At 39.6% G+C, this 27,301-nt stretch overlaps 1 protein-coding gene across 1 annotated transcript in view; it reads right to left on the bottom strand.

The window, feature by feature from the left end:
- usp43a (ubiquitin specific peptidase 43a) overlaps positions 1-27,301 on the bottom strand; it is a 134,063-nt gene that overhangs the window by 48,717 nt on the left and 58,045 nt on the right. The window contains exons 5-8 of the mRNA XM_026170554.1: positions 22,953-23,088; positions 18,694-18,838; positions 7,806-7,971; positions 5,262-5,373 (exon numbers count right to left, since the gene is read on the bottom strand). Of these exons, the coding sequence (XP_026026339.1) occupies positions 5,262-5,373; positions 7,806-7,971; positions 18,694-18,838; positions 22,953-23,088 (559 nt within the window). The remainder of the gene's footprint in view (positions 1-5,261; positions 5,374-7,805; positions 7,972-18,693; positions 18,839-22,952; positions 23,089-27,301) is intronic.

Here is a 27,301-nt window from a genome sequence, read left to right as displayed (position 1 = left end):
GTGATGACATTATGATTGCAGAATATATAATTGAGATACGAAAAAAAAAAAGTTGAAGGACATCTTTGTAGTTTGAAACTCTGATTTTCAGCCTGGGTGCTCAATGCCTTACAAAGCAATGTGTTTTTTTCTGTAGTATGATTTAATATAGGAGTGTGAATGTGAATATTTTCTAGTATGTTTCTTTGTTTCTTCTGTACAAAGCCAATAGGGATGATTTGTTCTCTCACATTTTATTTCCTCCCATCCTCTTGTTATAAAGGGCTGCTCCATTTCCTTTGCTTTATATTACTTTTTATCATTTTCTGTCATGAAAAAGGCTTCCAAATTGCAATATTAATACTTTTGTCGAGTGATCTTTTTACAGGCATTATGTGTTTCAAATAGGCCTTTCAACCCTTGTTTAGACTTTATGTTCTGTACCATATGCATCCCTTCTCCCCAGATCTCATCCTTGTTGTGCAGGGCATCTCAACAAAAAGCCTCCATCAACTACTGACGGTGGGGGTCCTGTCACAATCTGCTACGTTTATCTGCGGCTATGCTATAAGAAGAGCTTATTGGTGTCTAACTACCCAAACACCTCAATTTAGTACACACACCTTTGCATTCATGTAAATTACATCCATTACATGAGAAATCTCACTCTGATTTACAATACTTGTTAAAGAGCGTGACAGAAGCAACAGTGCAAGAAAAGAGTGATCAAGTATAACATAATCTACAGGAATTTTGTAAAAAGACTTTTAAAAAGTATATATGTGTATATATACACATATATACAAATTGACAGAGACTAGAACATTTTTAATCACTTTGTCCTATTTTTGTTTCTCTTGTGGGACTTGGTTTTAAAATGTCTGTTAACTAAAATGCTCTGTAACTATAATAACCTAGTCTCTCTGTCAGTCCTTCCACCTTTCCACTCAAATAGAGAAAAATGTATTTCCAAATGGATTACACTCTTTGTTGCAAAGACATAAGGGTTCATTATGAGTCGGCTGCTCTTGGAGAACAGGAACTGCAGTCGAGCATAAAGAGAAAGAAATTAGTTGGTTAATAGGAGCCTAGAGCAGTAATGACAAAGGCACAGTCTCTTTCTTGTTGGTTTTATGAGGTCGAGCGAGCATGCGTTCAGACATCCTTGTCTGTCTGTTAAAGTATAATGAAGGAAAGTGGATGAGACACTTCACACTAATAAGTAATCACGCAGGACTAGTACAGTTTTTGAATGAGCGTTAGTGTTAAGCATTCATAATCTGCCTCACGGAGGCCAGCGACTCCAGTGAGGGAGACAGATGTTGGCATACTTTCCAAAAACCTGTGTAGACCAATTAAATGATTACCCTACAAGGAAATAAAAGATTTAAGGCTGAAAATATGAAGATGGGTGGAAGTTCAACTGGCTGCTCAAAAACTTTCATTTTTTTCTCTTTTCTTGTGTTCAGCTGAATATATGAAAGACTGTTACGTCCCTCTGCAGCTTCTAATCGTCTCTAATCACACCATAAAGAAAAAGATAGAAGGCCATATATTTGAATTCACTGTTCACTCAGTAATATTTGACATGAGAAGCTCAAAGATTCAAGAAAAAACAAACTCAGAGCCAAAAGCTCATTTTTAGCAGAAACAGCCGAATTATAAAAATGATAGAAATCCTCCAACATGGATTTACCATCAGGATAAAAGACTTAGGGAATTTTCTAAATATTCCCTAAAAAGGTCAGGCAACAAGCAGTAACGTGTGGTTTCCTTTTTATTCAAAGAGTTTTAGTAATTTAAAATTCAAATAATCTGAATTCTGCTCTCCCAGATTTTCAAAGAGTAAAAGAATTTATATGAATGTAATGTGCTAATATAAAGTTTAGACAGGTATGCCGGAGACAGAGGCAAAATTAATAACATTTTCTAAATAACCTGATAACCTCTCTCTCTCAGCTCTCAGCGAAGGCGGTCGCACTTTCTCCTCTCCTCCTCACCCTTATCTTCCCTGCTTAGCCTCTATGTCCTTGTCCTGTCTTGCGTGCATTACTTTCCCTGGAACAGCCTCTCACTGTCGTTCTCTAAACTTAAAAGAGAATTATGGATTTGATCAACTGGTCCCTGAGTGCTATTGACACCCTTTGATCGGCGTTGGCCTAGCCCTGCTTTATCGGAGAAATAAGAGAGCGGAACCGGCTGTTCAAACCCCCACATGGCTGCCCGCTGGATTCGAAGCGCGGGGACGAGGTGCGACCTCTCACAACGAACGTAATATGGTCAACACCTTGGAGACGCTTACTGCTGCTGTGAAGGCTCAAAACAACACCATTGAGCGTATGAGGGGAAACATCAGAGAAAGGCCTGCTCAAAATGACACCCTTGAGCGACAGTTGGAAAACATCGCGGAACGGATCACTGCAGTTGTGAAGTCTCAGAATCAAAAGACTGACAACACCTTGGAACTGAAGTTTGATACCATCATGGGGAGGCTCGCAGCTCTTCAACGCGAAGTTGAGGGACCTGTCTCAGAGTGCTAAAATTCGAGCTGCTCACAAAACAGAAATTAACAATATTCAACATTCGGACACCACGGCGCCAGCTGCAGGCCCAAGGCTGGAGCCCACCAAAACAACTCCCTGATAACGACTGTGTGATGACTATTCTTCCCGTCCCAGGCCACCTGGGTTGGCTGGCAGACTGTTTACTTAGCCTGATAGAGCGAAGGACACTGTCTCCGCTGAACTCTGGACACGCACACACATACACTTACACTGATAAGCACACACTCATCCCCCCTCCCTTCCAAACGCCTTCGATGCTTGTTTCCTGAAGGGGCAGCACGGCGGGTCTGTGTGCCGCGCTGGAATGGTAGCGCTGTGCAGGGTGGCTGCTGTGTTCGCTTCGGATTACTCCTCAACCCCCACCCACCCCTGTGGCTTGTCATGTCTTCACAATGTTGTGCTGTGGACATTTATGTGCTTCTTGTGCAGAGGAGTTTTTTTGTTTCCTGTTCTCATGCTGTCCTACCATGGAAGCATAGCATGAGTAGGGGTCTCTTTTTTTCCTCTTGTACTTTCCCCAGTGTAGTGTACATTTCAATGTTTTTTTCTGATTCTACCAATCTCTGACCTGTATCCCCATGTAATGTTTGTGCTATATGTGTAAGGTCGGGGGGGGTCCTATTTCACTGCAGGGCAACCTGCATGTGACGAATAAAGCTTGATTGATTGATTGATTGATTGAACCTTCAGAGAGTGAGCTGTGAAAGAAGAACTGGATTTTGACATGCGAGTCGGTGCATTTTCTTTTTTTGGACAAGCTGAGCTGTGTCTTGCTAAACAAACCTCTGGGTGGCACCAAAGCACTGTTTAATGATAATGAAAGGAGCATGACACTGGCAAAGAAACAGAGTTTTGTGTGGATCTTATGTATTATATTGCACAGAGATTACAGTAAAGCTGGTATTAGTTCTGTGGTTTCTTTTAAAATAACAGCAACAAAGCATCAGCAAGGCTTAATGGCCTTCACCCTTGGGATAGAAGTGGTCTTTACAGCTTAAAATATGAAAAAAATAAAATAAAATAACAACAAACAAACAAAAATCCACATAGGGGCGTTGGTGGTATATTTTTAAGAAGAATAAAGGGGAAGTAAGGACAACAAGAGGATGTTTTCATATCTGGCCAGACAGGTTTTGAAGAATTAACTATGAAACTAAGATAGCAATCAGTAAATACCAGACTTATGTTTCTCCTTCTTTTCCTCCGTAGTTCCTAATCAAATAGACAGCTGCATGATGAATGGGTGCTTACGTACCACAAAAATATTTACCCAGTAGTGTTGAGCCACGGTTCATGGTTTGAACACGCATCGGCTGAATCGCAGCTTTTATCAAGATTAGCAGCACATACTGAGTGGACAGTAGAGCTAAAATCTTACATACAAAAATGGCCTTTTTTTGTGAAAAGCACCTTAAAAGATTTTAAAAGATTTAAAGACTCCTTTGAATGAAAATGGTAACAGATGGAGAAACAGGCTCTCTCAAAGTAGTATCATAACGTCCCATATGAAGAACGACATACGTCACTAAACTTGATGACAACCTCTTTGCAGCCAGCAAAAATCAGAAATTGCCTGGTCACTGCTCTAAATTTTTTCATATTCAGCAACTGATTGCTCGTAGTTTTGGCCACCAGCTGGTCAGCCCTTGGTGGAAGAGTGCAATGCCCTTAACCTGAGGGCGGCTGCTTTGGATCACAAGACGACTACACGTGTCATCTGGTGGAAGGCAATCCATCTCCAAACAATTACTGTCCAACTCACACTGGCTGCATTCACATTCAGACAGATTGGCAAAGGTGTGCAAATAATTGCCGTCTAATTTTAAAATGCAGACAGATTGCCAGCACGTTGCAATCAATCTGAGTCAATCTGCACCAATAAGCACAGCTCGTCTATGACACTTGTTTTTGCAATAAGGGACTCGACTCAACTCTCTTGCCATCTGGTTGTATTCTGGTTATATATCTATATAAATCAGTATTTGAGAAGAAATCTTTGAATTTCTGTTTAATTATGAATTTCTGTGGATGTAGGGTGAAACAGATTTGTGATTTTCACCAACTGCTTACAGTTAACTGCCGTATTATCACAAACACCGACCCCGTTCAACTGCAGCCTAATAGCAAAATAGCACTCGTTTTGAAGATGGCAACTGCCTGCCAGTTGCAGACCCGGTCCACGTCAACAGCTATTTCAAAGGCAACAAGTTTGTTGCACTTGGCTACAGTAATTTTGGTCGTCCTGCAGTCTCCAACCACTGTTTTCCCTAGTCTGACTGTAGAAGCTAGTAAGACTCATTGAATCTAATAACATATAAAGACTTAGGAACTCAATCTAACCTATAAATACACTCAACATGCTATAAAGGATCAGATTTGTAGTTTCTGCAGATTTATTATTAAATATTAATTCAATTCAGTTCAATGCATTATTTATGAAGTGGCAGTCATCTCAAGGTGCTTTACACAGCATCACAAAGACCCTACAATCATCAAAACAATGAAGGAAGAAAAAACTACGAGTTTTCATCTGCTTTAACCTTTGTCTGCTTTTCCATTAGCTCTAAATATGACTCAGACATATAACTGATCTCTCCACTGCGCTGCTATTTTAATCTGTTCTGTTAGAACCCAGAGTGTCCAGGACCACCTGAGCTGAAGCGCCAAGGACACAGAATAGAGTAGCTGACATGTTATTGGTTAGTGAGGGTGCATTACCTGAGCCTGAGATCCATTCAGCATCAGATAATAGAGCTTACTGAGGATGCTCTGATGCAGCTGGTCCCAGGAGATACTCCTGTCCTCAAGTATAAGAAATGGAGGCCCAAACCTGCGAGAGCAGAGCACAAGTGAGGACGGTAGAGCAGAGCAGAACAAAAGAGATTTGAGAGTAGGTTTTGCATTGAAAAGATAAATAAAAAATGATTGCTATTTATAATTAAGTATGTTGGCAAGTAATTAAGATTAGAAAACGTAGTCTAACCTGAATTCATTGAAACACTAAGTAAGTGAAAAGCAGCTGTAGGCTTATTAGGAATGTGTCAAACTATCAAATGTCAAGTGCATCAAGTTGTTACAGCCAGCTGTCTTGTACTGACATGTTGTCCAGGAACAAATAAGAAACCAGTCTGCATTTCAGCAATGCATCCATTAGAATTGGGTTCTTCCACCTATGTTAATCCAAAGCCTTGCATATAGTCCACATACAATTACAATAACACTTTAAGTTTTAAATGCATTTAAGACATTTACAGTATAAACACAAACACAGCAACAAAGTTCCCAATGCCTTGGCAGCTAACTGTTTTGAAGAAATATTGGTGCAACTCATTCAGTTGCTACACAACACAACAGTATGACAGCAACACCAAGCTTTTAATGTCGCAGCATCGTACTGGAGAAGACCTGTTTTTCCTCTCTTAAAACCTCCCCGCAGCACAAAGTGAGCTCAGAGTGATGAAATAATTTGGAGTCAAAGAACTTGAGTTGCCTTAACCTGAACGACCCTGAACGGGATCGTTTTGATTGCTACTGTGCGCCAGAGCATGATCTGTAGGCTGAATGGGAGCAAATCTTTACAAGCTTCATAATATCACAGTCTCAGAGGAGCAAAGCTGTTGAAGTTGCACATTTAAGCACAGATTTGGACTGTTCGGGTATCCACATGATTCTATTATAGTATGCAGCGAAATTCCACTATGGCATTTTAATTAGGAAATAATTAAACATCTGTAGATGTATTGCTTTTTCCAGATCATTTTGGGAATAGATGGCTGCACAGAGACACTCAGACATTTATTGTAGCCGCACAGACGAGTCAGGTGGCATGTGGACGGATGAGTCTTCAAATGTCAGACCCTGACATTATCAAGCCTTTCAGTAATGTCTCTACATGGATTTGTGGAGCTATAAGATCAAATCCCAAAGTGCACATGATGACTGAAACTAGATCACAGGAGAGTAAAATAAATCTGTCTTGCCTTGTGTCAATAAGAGGTTAGACTTATTGATCCCCTGTGGAGAGAGCGTTATAAATTGAAAAGTATTAATAACAGCGATGTGGATGCTTTTGTGCACTGTAAGCCCCATCCAATCTGCCTTTGCAAGGACTTGTTTTAGTAAAATAGTAACAGCAAAACATTCACGTGCAAGCCAATAAATCTTTGCTCAGTTTAAAGTAAGCTTGAAATTTGTCTTGGTCACATATCTTTTTATTTACCTTCTCAGTGACGATACTGTCAGGTAAACTTTATCAAAAGTTTGGATTCTTTGATTTGTAATGCTGTTCAGTAACTATGGGATGCTTAACCTCAAATAAATACAAGCATCCAATCAGCTTCTTCCATTGTTTCTTCCATCTGTGATGCTGCTGAAATCTAACATCAGATCCGGCACATTGCAGATACTAAGCAGTGACGAGCACATGGATCTAATTGATATTTTTCACAGGTCAGAGGGTTTGATTTGACCACATTGTTTAACTTGGCCTCTAGTTTCAACACTATTGAGTTGAATGTATGTTTTAGCTGCACAAATCTAAAAAAATAAACCCCGTTGAGTCTGGGGAATTCACGTAACAGACATACAGGTCAAAGTCAAACAGGAGTTAGATGTTGATGCTGAAATAACACAGCAGGACTAAAGGAAAAGAATGAACGACAAAATCTATTTAAGACACAGCAGAGCAAGAGAAGTGTCTGCTTCTGTGTATGATCAAGGTCTAAAACACAGTCTGACTGCAGGATGGCACGTCCTTAAAATGCATAAAAGATATCTAGGTTACCTTAGATATCTTTACACTTGGTTCTTCTGTGCTCAAAAAGTTCTAGAAGAAGCCATGATTGTTAAATAAACTGCTTATCTGAGTTAAAGAGATGGTAAATGGTAAATGGCCTGTATTTATATAGCGCTTTACTAGTCCCTAAGGACCCCAAAGCGCTTTACATATCCAGTCACCCACCCATTCACACACTGGTGATGGCAAGCTACATTGTAGCCACAGCCACCCTGGGGCGCACTGACAGAGGCGAGGCTGCCGGACACTGGCGCCACCGGGCCCTCTGACCACCACCAGTAGGCAACGGGTGAAGTGTCTTGCCCAAGGACACAACGACCGAGACTGTCCAAGCCGGGGCTCAAACCGGCAACCTTCCGATTACAAGGCGAACTCCCAACTCTTAAGCCACGATCGCCCTGCATCCAGATGTACAAAAAAAATCAATACAAATTAAATGGATAATAATGACGATGACAACAACTCACCTGACAGCTTGTGAGCCAGATCCTGCTGTGTTGCAGATGAGGAGGAGGACCTTGGAGTTACCCTGGTTCAGATACTCAGAGGAGAGGGTGCCAGATGGAGGTAACCTCTGACCATCAGGTCCAGCCGTGAAGGCGTAGGGGGAGGAAGGGAGGCTGTGGTGATACCCTGACCATAACAGAGGAAGCAGGGAGAAATTGTTTAACACGGCACAATTACATTTGTCATGGTCTTTTTGAAGCTAGCTGTTCATATCACTGCGAATGCCGGGATAATCCATCAGCCAATCTTTCTCTCCTTCTAACTAAGTTGTGCTTCTTGGTGACAAATCATCAAAGCAATTGGCTACAGCTCACCAATGGATATGTGTTTCTTTTTATTGCTTCTTATCATATTATAATGCATGAAATCTCTGCGTCTGTTTCTTTGAACAATGAATGACAGGTTGGAGATGCCCAACCCTACACCCAAGACCCCACAATACTTAGAATCCTCCTTTTAAGGCGGAGACTTATTGCATACTACTTAAGGAGTCCACCCTTTTCTGATGAGAAACATGGCCTCGGGCTTGTAGGTGCTGATTCTCCTCTGATGTGAGTCAGAGATCATCGTTTGATTATGCCAAACACACTCAACCCCTTGGCCCCAAAATTCTCTCTATAAAGTTTTCAACAGGCCAAAGGGCAGAATATTGAGTGTCAAGAAACTGCTTATTATATTTTTACCAGCAACAAGCAACATCTCATGACAGGATCGCATCATTGGTTACTCTAACCCAAGTTGTGCCCAGTCTTAGGAACAACTGAAATGAACCAGGGATGAAAAAAAAACCCCAAAACAAAACATTGAGTTTGTGAATGAAAAACTGTTATGCAAAATCAACCATTTAATGTGACACGTTTACACTTTCTTCCAAAAGGATCTTTAAAAATCTCCATTATGGTAAAATTGTTCTTATTTACTCCAAGCAGCTGTAAAAGAAGCTGCATCTCATATCGCTCGCACTTACAAGACAAACACGCTGCTGTGATTAATGCTGAGTAATAGTGGAAGTTGACACAGAGGGTTCAACCTCTTGACTCCCAGGAAACATAAACTTTGACACTATCAGAGGATTTAATTAAACTGTGCTTGTTTGATCTCAACCATGCAATTAATCACTGCCATGTTTCAGCTTCAACTTTCAACAAACACACACGCGCACACATAAATGGTGGCAAAAGGACACACATTCATCACCTAAGTAGAAGTACAAATATTTGTTTTAAAGAATACTCTTGTAAAAGTTGAAGTACTAATTCAGTTTTTTTACTCAAGTAAAAGTGAAGTGCAGGCTCTGAAATGTACTAGTAGTATAACAGTAAAACGTATCGCGTTGGAGGACACTTCTATGTTTGTGCAAAGCTAAGTGAACTTCATGTCATATTAAATATGATAAGAAAATAATACCCGGGTCCTGTCATTTCTGTCTTACATTTTTCTCTACCTCTGAAACTGAGCTTCTCTTCTGTCTCTGGGAAATACAGAACCTGTACTTTTAGAGATACACATTGCTGTAGGGTCTTTACCTTATAACACTCAGTGCATTGTCATATGTTTTTGTGCTTTGGTGCTATATAAATAAAACTGAATTGAACACATTGTGTTACAAACTGCACAGCTACAGTTTGTGTGTTTGAAATTACTTGCCACGTTACTCTTGTTAATCTTTTTTATTGCACTATACAACTTAAACCCCTTGTTTAAGTTCTATAGTGCGATAAATGATGCATAAATTTGATGTTTAACTTAGTTTGAACATAACAGTGATGCAAAATAATCCCCTCAAATCCGTTAGACCTGAAGTAATGAACCTGTTATGAAAATGTAAGGAGCAAAGATATATACGTTTGAATGTAGAGAACAAAAGTTGTCTGAAAATTTAAATAGTCAAGTAAAATACAGATATATGAAAACTCTACAGGAACAAGGTTTTGTAGTTCTTTATTTCCCACCTCTTAATAAAAGAAATCTAAGGAAAGCAAGCGTGAATAGATGTAAAGCTGAGATAAAGTGCCACCAAAAAAGCGAGAAGGGAGACTAATAAGGCGTAAAAAAGAGCTCAGTGAAAGAACTTCTTTTTGAAACGAGAAAGGAAAAGTCTGCAAAAACACAACACATCTCCGACTTCTAATTCATGTCTAATTAAAAAAAATTATTTAAATCTGACGTATTCTAAAACAATTTTTAAGATGTTAAGAATTATTACTATCAAACAATTAGAGACAGAGGAACATATAACTCTTGCTTCTGAGAGGACCAGAGCAAAAAGCACTTTTAAAATCAGAAAGTAATATGTCCTGTGTGGCGAGCGGTATCATAACCGATATGTCCTGAGGACACTGGGAGAAATACCTGCCAGACTGTTATTCTCACACCTTCATCTATCCCTTATTGAGATGGATAGAGCAGACCCATGAAGTGAAAGAGGTTTTTGTGGAGTAGAAAGTGGGAGGAGTGGAAGGTATCAGAGTGGAAAAGAAAGGAGAGACTGTAAGAGTGTCCAGACCTAAAGGAAAGAACAGTCGTTTGTCATTTGTAAAGAGTGATTTCCAAGCAAAGCCTTCAGGTGTGAGAGACACTTGACGAGTGGAACACTGTATGCCTTCTCGTGTACGTACTGACTTATTTCTGATGTTATAGTAATAACGGGCACATAGAGAGAAAAAGTGAGGAAATGTGGGGAAAGAACAAGAGAATCAAACCAATAACTCCTTGTTTAAGATGCCAGGGTGTACGTGGTATCATTCTCATTGCCAACCGGCTATCAGGTCGACCCACAGTAAGCTATTTGTTGTTGTTATTGCAACAATGTCATGGCTGCTGTAAAATTCTCCTTGTAATCTGCTCTTTGTAATTAAAAGATAAACCCTGAGACTGAAGTGGATGCAACTGAACTAAGTGGAAAAGAGATACAAAAAAGAGGATTATGAGGTGAAAGAAACAAAAACAGAAACAGAAACTGCTCTTGGGAATGGAGGTGGTGTGTACGGCAACATTAATTAAACAACTCAGTCCTGCAGAAGACTCCTCCGGCATTCATTCTCGTCTTAACTCGCCATCCTTTAATTTTTCCTTTTTATTTTTCTTATCTTATCCTCTCTCACTGGTACTCTATTTATCATTGTCAGTATCTATTTTCCTTTCTTTCCCTAAAAAGTCTCCATCATCTGAATGTTAGGGATGAATCAGCCCTCAGCTACAAAGAAGAGTCAGGTAATGAAGGATAGCAAAAGTGGTAATTGCCACATCAGGAGATTATTGAGAGTTTTTTAGACCTGTGAGATGGGTGAAGGACAGATTGTTACACCTGGGAGGACAAAGCAGTCTTTTATAAAGTATGTTACTCTTCCTTACTGTAAGCTTTAACACAGCCTAGCTGCAGTTTGCTTTCATGCAGACATATGCAAGCTTCAACTTTCACATCAAAGTCTGGAAAGCCAATGCTAAATAATGGTATCTGGCTACAGTGTGGTTTGTAGCTGGTGAACACAAATATCTTTAAGATGGTTAAGATGGCATTTAAAAGTGAAAGCCTACAGTGCTGCTTCTAGTATCGACAGAGGATTTGAGTCAGCATTTGCTGGAAATGTGCCCTTGATCATCCCATTACTTTGCAAAATTCAATTCACAGATGAAATGTTTCAGACAAAAGTCAATTAGGAAACACTTTTGCTCATTGCTGAAGTGTAAAAATAAGGTTGTGTGAACACTCCGGCACATAAATGATGAGAAAAGACACTCCTTCCAAGCAGTGCGGGAGCCAGATCAGGGACACGCGTCAGCACAATCCACATACCCGACCAAAAATATCCAGGTGAACCCGCTACCTTACAGTCTTGAGCAAATCTGAGGTCTTGGCAGCAAACACTCATCTGACCACACAATGGCTCAGATGAGAGCAAAGCACCTGAGCCTCATGCCAAGAGCAAAATTACAGATTAGGCAAGCTGCACAGAAGGAACTGAACACACCTGATGCTGCCCTATTTTTTCCTCTCTTCTCTATGTTCCTTCCCTTAAATGCATCCATTTAACCGTCTGTCATATACAGCAGGAAGGCACAACGTTGTGTCAAGAGTGGTCACCGCACAAACCCTATTAAGAGGAACAACACATGCAGACAGTAAAGAGGACGGTATATGAAACGGTGCAGTCGGAGCACAGTCTGCTGCACAAACTTCGTGATGACATAATTTCCAAATCGCCCAAAGTATCTTTTTCTGCATTTTGTCCTGTTAAGCACTGTTCTGCTAATCTTAATCTTATTCTACACTCACCAGCCACTTCATTAATTTAACCTCGCTAGTAGCAGGCTGGACCCTCTTTAAAATGCCTTAATTTTTGTCGTGCAGATTCAACAAGGTGCTGGAAACATTCCTCAAAGACCATGTTGAAATCGTGGCGTCAGTCAGTTGATAAAGGTTTATCAGCTGCACATCTATGACGCAAATGGTCAGGAACAATACTCAGGTGAGTATGACAAGAAAATATCCATCTCCCACTCTATTACACTGCCGCCACCAGTCTGAATCGCTGATACAAGGTAGCATGGATTCATGTTTTTATTTTGGTTACACCAAACTGTCTCAGCAGAAATTGAGACTCATGAGAGCGGCCAACGTTTTTCCAGTCTTCTGTTGTCCAATTTTGCTGAGCCCGTGTCAATTTCAGTCTCGGTTTTTGTTCTTAGCTGACAGGAGTGGCACCCGGTACGGTCTTCTGCTGGACGTGTTCTGCATTCAGAGATGCTCTTCTGCATACTCTGGCAATAACGAGCGGTTATTTGAATCACTGTTGTCTTCCTATCAGCTTGAAGCAGTCTGGCCACTGTCTGACGATGCCAGAAGTCTTTTCTATTTTCTCATTTTGGACCTTTCTCTGTAAACCCCAGAGATAGTTGTGTTCATCTAAATGCCTAAATGCACTGAGTTGCTGCCATGTGAACGGGAATATCAACAAATCAAACAACATGGGAGAGCCCTCTTTTGTAAAACATCTATAAAAGTGGAACATAAACAGAAGACTTTTTTTCTGCCCTGCTGACTGGTTACTTAAACATAATTAAGATGTGTTCTGAGCTCATCGTACACTAGATGTTTCAACATGCTTGTGGAAAGATGAAGCATTCAAGCCACCATTTATGCACTGTTTGTGTTCTTCTTAATAAGGCTGCTGAGATGACAGTAGCTCTTATTTCCCACATGAGTTAAGAACACTTTCCAGAGGCAGTTGTGGTGATCAGGGCAGTGACTGTAGACACATGAAATTTCTTTTTGCCTCCATTCTCTTCAGGTTATTTTACATGATGAATTCTATTGGAGGGCCACGAGTTCCCTGATGAATCTTCCTGGAATATATTTGCTTTTCTGCACTTAGTTCGCTTTAGGCGGCATGTAACTGTCTTAATGGAACTGGAAGGAATATGTACTTGGCAGCATTTCATTTGCATGTGTGATGTCTTTGTCTCAGTGCGAGTCTATTTATGTATGTGTTCATAAGCACATACATCTCAGCTCTGCACACGCACAATAATTTGTCTCATCATATCAAAATTATAGTTAATAGTTAATCATAGTAGACAAATTTAAACGGCGCACACCATTTGAAACAATTTGAAACTTTATTTTATGTTCATTTGTTTATACTAGTTTTATTTTTATATTATACAAAGTTGAAATTCCATTTTCATTCAGAGTAGAAGGAAGTCACCATTAGTAGAGTTATCAGTCATTTATTTTTTTTAAAGCTGCATCTGTTTACTTTATTGTCTCTTTCTGTCTTGACTTTTTAATGTACCATTTGCTCGGCCCAATTAAATATTGTCTAATAAATACTGATATTGTTGGATTTTCAATCTAATGTGCCGACCACATAAATAAGACCAGTGTGTATAATCCAGGGGATGCTCTCTTTAATAAAGCCCAGCTGGACAGCCATAGTGCAACACTTGCCGCCCTGCACCTAGCTCAAACCTGGACCTACTCTCTCCCTTTCCCATCACTCTATTTATGTGCAAATTGCCCAGACTGTTAAGGCTGAAATAGGACGATATTGTGGCGCTTTAGACCTAATTGATTTTTCAATGTTTTCTACCGAGAGGCCTCCTGCTGCTGCAAAACCTCATTACTGTACTATGGAGCAGTTTTGATTCAATATACCCCAGAACGTTTACAGATAAAGTTAAACAAAATCCAGCCCAGCACATTCGTGCACACAGCCAGAAAGAAATCCTTCTCAAACCGCTCTCCACTAAACTTGGTTACTTTTCTTGATGTTGAAATTTAGGCTCTCTATCCCTTTTTTTTTGTCTTGCTGTTACATGAAGGGCTATTCATTATTCATATATTTATAATGATGATAGAGGAGAGAGAGCTTTTGGGCCTTTGTACCTTCATCATTAGCATCCTAATTACCCTTGTTTTCCCACAAAGAGGAAATGTGGGGAGGGGGAAAATGTTGGAAAAGGACAAGAAAGGAGTCAGTGACTAATGGAGCCTATTCAAAAACAAGTTATTTGCCAAAAAAACCCCTAAAAATATCACACCTTCATATTCATTTTTTTCCACCCAGAGAAACTTCTTAGTAGCCACTCAGGTGGGTAAACCTAACTGTGAAACAGCTGATCCGTCACTTTCGTCCAGACTAAAATATCTGAACAAGTGTTAAAATATTGTCTCCAAATTTTGCGCAGAGACTCTCCCAGAGCCTTCCAGTGTGTCTGCAGACTCTTATTCTGTTCACATTTCGTTCAGACCTAAAATAGAAAACATGGTTAGAGAATTATCTTTCTCACATTTGTAAAGCAGCAAGGTTGGCATAGCAAATATATAATTTTCTGTGTTGCAGAGGTAAAGAAGAAAATAATCATCTGTGTTTCTGACTGCACGTTGAGAATCTGCTGTGCGGTAATTTGCCTTATTAAGTGTTTATTCTGTGCCACTGTGTGCTGTGAAAGCACATTTTCAGTCCACGTTTGCTTGCCTTGCTTCCACCATGAAAAGGTAGCACTATTCTGAGCTGCACCATATAACTTTGCTATAAGTCATCCTACAGCTGTCAGAAGCACGACCGCGAGATAGAGACTCCTGAGAATACATCATATAGGTAACTGCGTTTATGCCTGTGCAAATTTGTATGTGTCAGTATTTTAGTAAAACATAAGCAATAACATAAGTGCTGCAAAGATTTCTGCCAACTGAAACAAATTAGTCAAGAAAATGAGACATGAAATAAGGTTTTTGAGCCTTTGCACTGCTGGTTTCACATTTAATAACCTTGGCAATAAAGGCTATACTCTGTGACAATTACTGTCGGTGTACAAATCCAATTTGGTCACAGATGATCTGGGAAAATTAGCTGCTCTTACGTGCCACAAAACGGTTTTGTTTATCATTTCTGTAAATCAAAGATTAAACCTGAAGGGATGGGACATGCTTGTAGTGTCTATTTCATCATGAACACATGCATTAGTAAGGCTGATCATCTACCACAACTCACTCACAATCTCATAAATAAATTATTTTTCAATTTTGTACCAAGTCCCTAAAACTATTGTTTTTCTGCTCCTACTCCTGCCTGGTGAGATCTGATCCCAATTAAAGTAACTGATAAAAGTGGAATTCATACATGAACCAAACATGAGCCAAACTAATTTGCATCTCTTGGAAGGAAACAAATCTCGGACCTCCGGGGGAGGTTGTTATGTGAGTAAGCTATTCATTGCATTCAGTCCTAAAGGCTTTCTATACAGTCATCTGTTTGCTTCTCGCTGGGCTTCACATTCCCACACAAACTGCAAAATAAACTACATGACAGACAGCAGCAATATCAGAGCTCTGCTCAAAATAATGAATAACTAAATAAATAAAAAAATGTGGCTTGCGTGAAAAGATCCTGTATAAAATTACACCCCATTTCCCTCAGAGCAATCCCTGCTATTTCATTTGAGTATGACTTTCTTCTTTCTTCTTCTCCAGCAATACCTACTGGTTAAAAATCCACATGAGTCCTGTTGAGCAATTTTGCTACCTGCACTCCCCTTCACCCTTTCTCTTAGCGAGCTCCATATCTGCATATGTATCAACACTTGCCACTGGAGCTGAATGATAATCTGAGATCTCAACATAATATAAAATATCTTTCTTTTAACTTTTTTATTTAGTTGTAACGCTGTTTGTTTAAGTTTCGATAAGCCACGAACAACAGTACGGTTTAATTCTCGAAGGTTATGCCTCCTGTGATGAAGATTAATGTCCTTTGCACCAGCAGCTCGACTTGAAACACTCCACACCTTCCCTCTGTGCTTCAGATAATAAAATTTAATTACTCTCCAAATAAAAGCTGCCCTGTATTATTAATGTAAAAATACTTTTTCTAACAACTGACAAGAAGAAATTAAAGATCCATATATCATCTGTTATATCCACAATGTCATGCCGAGGTCTACATGGCAATGAGTGTGTAAATTAATGCAATACATGCTAAGACTCTCCTGTGATTATGAGGCGTGACAATTTATCATTTTCATCTGATGTTCACAAGAACAAAAGTCACTTTGACACAGAATAATTATGTGTGATTCATTACAGATGCATGCCTGCATATATAGGTTTGTACTTAGTGTAGTGCTTCACCTCAAGGGTCATATAATGTAAGTCTAATAGATTAATCAATTGACTTCTACAGTAGTGCTGTGTGTGACTTTGTTGTGTAGTAAAACCTTTAGATTTCCATAAAATAATAGATTTCAGAGTGAAAACTTTAGGTTTTAAAGTTAGACTGAAGGAGTCCGGGAAATAACCTAATGTCCTCAGAAGGGATGGAAACGTGTGAATGTGTTTTTGACAAACGTTTGTGTTCCTATGCAAGTGTGAGTGAAAACACACTGTATGCCTGCGCCCTCTCCCAGTATTGTGACATTGTTTTGACTGCGAAGTGACAATACAAAGGCCTCCTGTTGAGAAAGTGAAGAGTCTTAATTTTTCATGAGCACTTTGAGCTCTGAAATAAATTATTGATGTCATTCTTTTTCCAGGGGTAACAAAATCTCTCATAACGGCTTTGTTGTTGGTTAACTAGAAGCTGTTCTCTTAAAGTAAGTTGTGGGGTCAGTGGCAGGTGCTGGTTTTAAGTCCGGAGTTGTCTTTTTCGGGGTGAGGTGCTGCGACTGAGAAGGGCAAGCTTGGCTGTGCCACATGACCAGTGAAGTGAGGATGCACCTTTGCAAAGATGTTCTGAGAAAACTGAAGAAAAAAAAGTTTATTTCAGAGTTGGTGAGTGTGACACCTCAGGATAGTAGATCCTGAGGTGTCACACCTCGGGCTTCTAGCTTCAGAGACTCAAGGTGTTTTCACACATAGACTGCATCTCTGAACTTTTGTACATGCTATACATCATTCAACAGAGGTGCACATGAAAATGCAAAAGTCATATCGAATATTAGCTACTCTTTAACCTGCCAGTTCATTAATACAAATGTGATCCCAGATTCCACCAATAGGTGAGAAGCACAACTAATATTCCCCTGTGATCTCTGTTTGTGAATGAGTTTCCTGCCTCCTACGTGCCCTGTCCAGGCAGCTTCCTTACCTAAACCCCATATAGTACTTCCACTAGCATCTAGAGTGGATTACTTCTTGCTGTGTGCTACAAGGACAACTGCGGGAATCATCCTAAGCAAGAAGCGCTTCGAGAGCGCAAACCTGCAGCAGCTCGCTCTCTGTGCAGAATTTAATTTGAAGGGAACATGCAAACGCTACCAAAGACATCAACTAATTCTGATAAAACCTAACAGAAAATGGCTTTAGAAATTGACTAATGAAATGTGCACATGGGAAAATGCTTTATGGTTTTTTCACCACTTCTCCGTACAAATCAAACAGATGAAAGCGGCACAAGACATTATTTGCTCTCAGCCTCACCTAAGATGTGCATTTAGAAGCTTCAAATGTCGATGAAACGAGTTTTAGGAGATGAGTAATCTCTGACTCAGCTTTCTACCTGCAACTCCTTTATGAGACAGAGACATTCCTTGAGGAGACTGCTTATATTTTTTAGCCTTTCTTGGAAGGAAAAAAAAAAAAATAATAATAATAATAATAATAATGGATTGCATTTATATAGCACTTTTCGAGAACCTCAAAGCACTTTACAATTCCACTATTCATTCACACACTGGTGGAGGCAAGCTACAATTGTAGCCACAGCTGCCCTGGGGCAGACTGACAGAAGCGAGGCTGCCATATCGTGCCATCGGCCCCTCTGGCCATCACCAGTAGGCGGTAGGTGAAGTGTCTTGCCCAAGGACACAACGACCGAGACTGCAAGCAAGAATGGGTGATCAAGAATATAAAAAGCCCCTCTCTTAAGTGTTACCTTAAATGACAAGAGAGAATTTGTTCTTGCCATGATCTGCGACACTCAACATCCTAGGTACAATAATTTAATTTATGTGTGAACAAAAAGATACGACAAAACTCAAAGTTTCTATTTGAATTATGTTGCCGTTCAGACGTGACATGTAATTTCATTTGTTTAGGTGCTATCATGCATAGAGAAACAGAATGAAAGGAAGAATACAAAACACCCTGCGGACAGTGACCCTCTCCTCAACACAGTAAAGTTTCAGCTTTTGAAAAACACGGTGGTTAATGAAACATGAGGACTCGATGGAAGTGAAAAACGGTTACAAGTGTAAGTGCGAATTAGTGTGAATAAAAGTTAATCAAAAGGACCGAGGGAGGCTGACAAAAAGAAAATTGGAAATGAAGAAAAAAAGATAAATTGCCAAACGAGTGTGGGAAGTCAGTGTCTGCAGCGCCTTTGATGGACAGCCTGTTGCCATGGTTACCTGAGTGTTGTGCGGAGCCTCCACGACTGGAGAGTGAAGGAGCCTGGAAGGCATAGACAACATCGCTATCAGCAATTGCAGTCAGGTCGTCTTCATCTGAGAAGGAACGCTGGAACCCCGTGGAATACAACTCCACCAGGATGACCTAGAGAGACGGCACGAGAGAGAAAGATTACCCATGTTTGTTTCTACAAACGTGCCTCATGCAGTGCTTGCACAGCTCGTTTCTTTCGGTTTCCTGCAAGAATGTTTCGGACCTGAAAATAAAGGAATAAACACACACACTGAGTAACACTGCTGATCAGGTACAGAGAGAGATTACACTTTGTGACTAAAACATCAGGACAAACCGTGACGATACAAGCATCTGCAAAGGGGCTATAATTAGTAAAATGTGTTTTCAGCGATGTGTATTTCCTAGTTCAATGTTCAGGAGCTTGAATGACACTGCAACTCACCTTTGTGACTGTTTTATGGATTTAATCACTGAAGTACAAACTGGATAGTTAGTTGTGGTTGGATGAGCCACATGATTGTAGCTTAATTAGCTTGACTCCTGCCAAGAACCTTTAACATGTGAGATTTTCTATGTCCTTTTGCTCGTATCTAACCATGCATGCAGTAAAGAGTGTCATGACACTTACTGCTGACAGAGCAAAATGATGATGATGAAGTGCCTGAAGTCTAAATACAGTACTCAGTTAAATATGTACACTTTTTCTTTTTTTAATTTAGTCCCAACAAACATGTTAAAAAACCCCACAAAAGACTGATGATCCTGTGAAATAATTTATGAACCAACAGAGTTGTTATTGCTTTTTAATATAAATCATTTTTATTTTATTTGTGTTTATTCAACATTTAAAAACACCGTAAAACACCAGTTTCACGTCTTTGTGGCATCATGGTAACTGTACATTTTTCCGCACAGAGCAGTGCTATCTTAAATCACGTGATCACATGACATGGCAAGATGATGTCCAATCAAAATCAAAATATTGCGATGATCATATACCTGACAGATGAATAACTGCTTCAATAGGAGAATTTCTGTTGACAACATGTCACTCCACAGTCATCAAATACAGGCAAACACCAAAGAGGCGCCTCTGTTGCGCGATGCAAAAAGCATAACAAATACTCAGTGATGCACAGCTCAAAGCAGTCCTTGAAATCGTACAGCTGCTGTGATGCAGTGAGTGATGTGTGTGTCGATTTATTCTCAGCCCAGCACCTGCCGATACTTTGGTGTGGATGCCTGTGTATTTTTTTTTTCCCATGTTATTCCAGGTGGCAGTGCAGTGGTTAGAAATGTAACCTCACAACAAGAAGGTCCTGGGTTTGAATCCAAAGGGGTGCCTTTCTGTGTGGAGTTTCCATGTTTTCCTGTATTGACTCTCTTCGGGTACTCCAGCTTCCACAGTCCAAAGAGATGCATGGGGTTAGGTTAAGTGGTGAATTACCTAACCCCATGCATTACCTGTAGGTGTAAATGTTTGGCTTCCTCTATGTGTCAGCCCTGCAATAATCTGTATATGTTTATCTGATCTGCCATTCAGTCACCAGGCTTTCACATAGCTAACACAGAAGACAACACAGATTTTTAATGAAGCAAAATCTTTACTGTGTGAAGTGTGTTTCTGAAGTATTATTGGCTTTTTCAATCCCTAAAAGCTGTTGGACTACTAACAAGAACTAGTGGGAGTTTTGCTGCCCTACACCATCAAGGGCCGGTGAAGAGTGTCATTACTGCTCAGCGCGCCAGAATGAGGTGAAGAAGACACCCTCAAAAAAGGACTAAGCTGAAGCCATAATGTGAAATTTATACTTCACCAGAAGCATTTTTAAAAAGCACTTTTCAGTTTTACAAGAAAAAAGACTAAGGATAGGGGCTAATTACTCGATCTGTTGAATCCAGCTCAACTAAATGTCCTCAACCATCCCACTGCTATTAAAGAGGAGTGCATCTGATTCAGTTTCTTGTCAGTGTCTCACACAAAGTAAACGAGGCACTCGCTGCTAAAAAACAAACAGCACTTTCATGTTTAACTCATATTAATGGTACTTTTTTTCTTTTTGGAAAGCAAACTTTAGATATGGAGCGTCTTTCTGGCTTCATCCTTCCCATGTCTGTCTTGCACAGTGTACATTGTATATTTTCTCATGATGTCTAACAAGTTTAATTGCATGGATGGGACTGACACTGAGCCATATTACAGGGAATAATCCTCCAAATGGAGGCAGCTGCACTGGACAAAAAAAGAGGGAATAATTGCCTGCATGTTAATCTAAGCACTTTGAATCCCCTCTGAATGGGAATCCATCTGTCTTTAAATTTCTTTTTGTCAAAACCACAGAAATGATCACAGTGTTACAATTTTACTTTATTTTATTTCATTTTGTATTTACTTTGTCTTCATCTGTTATAGTTCAGCTGTTCTGCCCTTTGTCTGCAATTCTTTTGTATAGCTTGATGGGCTTATTGTGTAAGTTCTAGTGTATAAAGGTTGATGTACACCAAACCGCACCAATAAAAAAATATATGAAAATATATTTGTGCAACAGTTAAGATAACTCATACTTGGATACATACACATTAGAAATACAATAAACGGAACTCTCCACTCGGTATGGATTGGTCAGACCACACCCATCTCCAGTATCTTGTGGTGCAACCGCACTTACAAAATCAACCAACAAGCTGACAAATAGTACACAATGTGAGTGTATTGCATTTCACTTCTGTCTTGATGAGGACTGTTTGAGTGTGTGCTGCTCGCTTGCTGCTACGGACCCAGCTTCAGCAAAGCCAACAACATTCATCATCTGTTTCAGGACAGGGCAATGACTGATGAACACACACCTCTGGAACTTTTCCTTTGACATTTTTACCTATTGGTGACATTCAGCTGGAAGTGTGTGCATTTAGTCAAGCGTACAGATGCACTCAGCTAGAGAAATGGCTTCTGCTTACTATTTTACTCATTAACCCTATGATTAGAAGCAAAACACAAAACATCCTGTTTTGTGTTTGTGTTGTTCACTATACCGTTGCTACAAAATTATTTGGGGGATATTGCTAATCATACATGTTATTAAAACAAAAGCAGAGCATCTTCCCCACATTTGAGGCCATGGACGCCACAAACTTCCTATTTTTGGAAAAGGGCAACAGAGGACAGGGAAGGCTTGCTGGGGGAGGAAGTATTTCTACCTATTTCTACCTACAATGTAAAAGAAATGTGACAGATAGGTTGAATAATCAATCCATGGCAGAAGGAGGACTCTTTAAAGAACTCATCCATGGCAGGCATACACTGTTTCAGTTAGCTGAAATGATCAAACATTCTCTCACTCTTTCTGTTTGATTAAGGTATAATGTATTGTTACGGTGTGCCATGATGTGAATTTAAAACTTGTCTTAAATATTAAAAAACGTCATTAGCACTGTGACTTTTGAAATTATAAAATACAGCAGTAGTTGAGCTAATAATTAAAAAATAAATTATGAAGCAGTTGCAGCGAACAACACATTTAATTGACATTAAATTCAGCATTAAATGTTCAAATGAGAGTTCTTAGAACAGGATATAAGATTTTAGAAATGCTGCTTTGACTCCACTGTCTTTGTGTGTCTTTCTGACCTCATCCGCTCACGTGTCTGGTGGGAGGGACTAAGACACGTGGACAGGAGTCAAAGACAAAAATTAAATATTTGCAACTTGGGAAATAAAAAAGAGGCATGTTCTAGTTTTACTTTCTACTCTTTTCCCTCCTTTGTAATTGTGTGCCCCGTTTGTCCTTTGTCTGTTTACCTTGTGAGTTTATTTTTCTCTGTTCCTGTGTGTATTGTTGTATACCCAGTGCCTACGTTATCACATTTGGCTTAGTTTTTTTTCTTTGTTACTTCCTTTGAACTTTCTGAGAACCGTTGCAATCCTTTTTTTAAAATAAAACCTTGCTTTTTGTTCCTCTCACTGAGTTCTTGGATTCACCTCGGAACTGATCACAATCACTTAAAGATATTTTTAAGCAACCTAATAATCTGTACAATATGAATACAATAGCAGCTAAAAGTCTCAAAAGTGGGTCCAGTACAGGTTATCTTTCTTTTCTTTTGTTTTTTTCTCAGCTTGGGTAGAGAAGGAGACTTATTATTTATTATTTAGTCATTGGGAACTCTCAAGGGGCCGCAATGCAACATGGTCATGATCAGTGTAATCAACTTCTTCTGTACACTCTGCACACTGTGTGAGTACCTGGTCAGGAGAGATGTTGCCCTCCGCTGCTACCAAAGCTCTCAGACTGGACAGGGAGCCAAACAGCGGTACAGCCAGCCCCACTCGCAGATGCCTCTGACCCTTTGTGTTGAACACCAACGTCACACACATTGGCCTATGAGATAAAAAGAGGAATAAAGGGTGTGAGTGTGTTTTTCTGTAAGGCAAGAAATGGTAGAGCACACTGGGAAAGATCAATACATGCTCATGAACACAGCAGTAAGTTATTCTGCATTTTTGTTTACATTGTTACATATTTTAAACTCTGGCATGCTGAGTTATTTATACAATATATTTGTATGCAGATACACACACGTCTTTCTTACATAGTGTGAGTAAAGACACGTACATATAAATCTTAACTGGAAACTGACTAATCCAACTGTGCAGCATTCAAAAATGCCAGGGGCAACAAAAACACATTGGTTTGTTAAAGAGACGCTTTCGGGGATAGCTGGGTCTTCATGAACTCCAGGTATCAAACAGCAAAATAAAACCGTTGAGCTGTTTAATATCTAATCAGTTCAGGGAAAAGATTTCCTCTGACACTGTTATATCAAATCTAATTTCATGAGCATAAAACATCACTTTGTCTGCATCTCATTTAATATCTCCTATGATTTAACTCGTCAGATTTCACCTCCGAAGGGTTTCATCTCTCCCTAGTGTTTGTCCAGATTTATGCATGACTGGGCAAGCTGAGCAAAACCCCTGCAGGTCCCTCAGGAAGCGGCTGTATGCTGGGACATGTCACAGCAATATGAACACTTTCTGGGAAGAATCAAGGAGTGAAAATGATTGCGGGGTGGGTTTGGGGTGGATTGGGACAAAAAGAAAAAAACAAAAAACAGGAGTCAGTCTGATCCAAAAACTGAGAAAACTGATGGATGAGTAGGAAGAAAAGCCCTGATAGGCTACTGGGTCTACCCTCTCTACTTATCTATATCTTTGCTCTCAATAATCCCTATTCATCATTAATTAATTCATTACCTGATTACAAAGACTTTTTTTCTAGTGACATCTGAAGAAGTTAAGACCTAAGTTAAGAAGTTCAAGCAACACGTGTATTTATCATGTGGAGCATGATGAATCCAGTATGCTCATGAAACAGTCAGCGCTTGTATTTTTTAAGAATGCTTAAGGTCCATGGTCCATGTTAATGCCGTTTTGGCACTTGGTTTGGTAACCTTTCTGCAAAGCTCAGATCACAAATTCAAAACTCAATTAAAATGCCTGGAATAATTAGCATTCTTCTCCATCTTCTCTCCAGGAGATACTCGAAAAGCAGAGATGGAAAATCGCTGAAAATCACTGATGATATAAATTGCATCCTTTATAAAGAGTAAAGGTATAAAGTGTTTTTAGTGTCATGATCAATTACTAAATGGTAAAAAGTGCAGCTTGACTGTGTGTTGGTATGTGTGCTACCTTACATGTTGTGTTTCTGTCATTTATCAAATATACATTTCTCCCAAAGGAGACATTAAAGGCGACTCTAATCTAATGTAATTGTTACGACTGCTGTTGTATTGTTGTCTAATATGAAAATCCCAGTATGCAGGTGCCTCTCCGTGATTGGTGGATCCAGAGGACGGACCATACGGATTGGCTAATGAGTTGGAAATGATATATGTCACAGGTTTTGAACTCCAGGCCTCGAGGGCTGGTGTCCTGCAGGTTTTAGATGTGTCCTTGATCCAACACAGCTGATTTAAATGTTTAAATGACCTCCTCAACCCCTCCTAAGTCTTGAAGCTCTCCAGAGGCCTGGATATGAACTAATCATTTGATTCAGGGTCATATATAAAACCTGCAGGACACCGGCCCTCAAGGCCTGGAGTTCGACACCCCTGACTTATATGATGACACCGCCATGGTCTCCCATTCATTCATCCTTGGCTCTTCCCAACCAGCAGACCTTTGGAAACATGCCCAATGCTGTTCACCATATACAGGAATGTGCAGGGGTGGACTGCCTTTTTGTTTGATTATAGTTTTCTTCTGTTTTTCTTAATGAGTGAAGCAAGCTGTTGTCATTTGGTTTGATTCTTTTGATTAGGTAAGGATTGGCATTAAGTCCACCCCGAAGCTATAACCAACTCCTTTTTGGTGTCAAAAAACCTAACGAGTCAACATATTGTAAATAAATCATTATCAAACTGTACCAATTGTGTGATGTGGCTGCTTGGGGTCTGACAAGGATGGATCACCCTCATGTTGTGGTCCAGCCACACCTAGATGGGCCATAACATAATCTAATCTAATCCAAAACACACAATGTAAGATGTAGGTAAAATCGTTTTAAAAAATAGTTTTATCCTTCTACTGTACAATGTGGCCACTTTGCTTTGCAACCAAACCACCTTCAAAATGTAAAAATGACCAAAGGACAGTTTATTTAAGGTGTGGGTGTCACCATCAAGCATCAATAGATTTTTTTCTGACACATGTTCACAGGAGCAAATTTGCACAACCTTAAAAATCTTATTAAAAATTACTTATGAAGTGGTAATCATTAATGAAATGACACAAAATTACCCAATAAATGCTGAGGCTTTGTTGTCATTGCATATCATTAAAATATTTCCAGGAGAGGGTTAAAATGATAAGGAAAAATCTAAAATACAGAAGACATTAAGGAATCCCTTCATGGCTTTGTACTGTGCTTTGCTGTTGAGTGTTTGTTTGCTACTGATTATTACAGAGTAAAGAGAAAAACTCAGAGCGAGGAGTGAAAGTAAAGTTGCGCCATCCCATTTGGAAAGAAGGTAGTGTAATCGCTGACACCTCCACTTCCTGTTTCTCCTCATGCATTATTCAGGTGAATAAAGTGTTAGCAGTAGGGATGCTGACAAAGCAGATGGCAGAGTATCTGAGCAGTTGTTTTGTGTATGTTACTCCAAGACGAGATGAGAAGTGTGGGATGACACTTGAGACGAATCGGAAATGGAGATGTCATCCTACAAAGCCGTCTTTTTGAAGCATCCTAGCTCTCTGTGGGTTTAGAGTCTGATAGTCTCGATTAAACAACAACCTGCGAACCGCAACAAGTGCACAGAACTCAAAAACATTCAAAGTGCTCTTAAGCTTGATGCTAGATATATAAATGATATTTATAGTTATTTTCTTGAGCATTGCTGCAGTGCTTTGCCAGTTTAGATGCTTACATGTACTATGAGCATGAACTTTTTTTTCAGAAAGTGCTTGTTTGAAATATTATTTCTATCGCATTAACATGTATAGTGGTGTTACTATTGTGCATCGTCTGTTAAAAGTCTGTGAGCACGGTCTCTTCACATAGACAGCATCAGTGTTACACACATGCCTTGGAGGTCAGAGGCCATCCAAAAAGGTCACTGTGGTCTTTCAGCTGCATTCTGATCCCCAATATCCTTTTACAACTATATGTTAAATCAAGTTAGTATGGTAATGAAAAAAAGGCAGCGCAGTGGTGTGATGGTTAGTGCTGTTGCCTCACAGCAAGACAGTCCTTCGTTTAACTACAAATAGTCTCTTTTCTTTTTGCCTCTCCAATAAAAGATGGATATATTTGCACATTTCTCTATGAGCGTACTATCTGTTTATGGTTGTAATTAATCACATAATTTAGGTGCCCCTTTTAATATGTTTATTATCATATGATTGATGCTTGTAGTACTATTCTATGTGTAAATTAAGTGGGTCTTAAAGTGTACTTCAATTTATAATGTCTGTTTTGTCAAACGACATAAGCAAGAGTGTGAATCCACTCTGTATTTTTATTTGATTTCATTTTTTATTGAATACCTAAGTGACTGGAGCCACATGTCCCCGCTACTCTGGCACCCACACTGCATAGACGTTGACAGACTTGTATGAATTGATCGGGAAAAGGTTTCCACTCGCAAATGACCTTTTAAGCAAACGTGGTTGTCACCAAAGCAAAGCACTTACATTTTTCCTTTTGCATTTAGTGGTTGTTGCAGTTGTTCTTACATAACTTAAGACATTAGAGCAAGGCAAACATTTTAAAAGAGAGCCAATCACTCCTATAGCGCTACTGAATTTGGCTGTTTTTCTTTTTAAAAAACAGGAGAAAACAGAATTTAAAGACAAATTGCAGCAAAATGAGGGTTTTTTTTCATTCATTTGTTTATTTTTGTTGGCAAAACTTGTTGCTTGCATTATTCACAACTACTCCCAGCCCCAAATAATACAGACGTCAGTGATTTCACTTGGGGTGTTTCATCGCACTTCATGCAGCTACCTGTGGAGCCACAAAAGCTTTATATTTGCACGGCATCATGTTTTTCATGTTCCCACCTGCAGTCCTGCATTATGATAGTGTA

The sequence above is a fragment of the Astatotilapia calliptera genome, chromosome 6 (genome assembly GCF_900246225.1).
Source record: "Astatotilapia calliptera chromosome 6, fAstCal1.2, whole genome shotgun sequence".
Taxonomy (NCBI): Eukaryota; Metazoa; Chordata; class Actinopteri; order Cichliformes; family Cichlidae; genus Astatotilapia; species Astatotilapia calliptera.
This window is presented reverse-complemented; position numbering and strand designations above follow the sequence as displayed.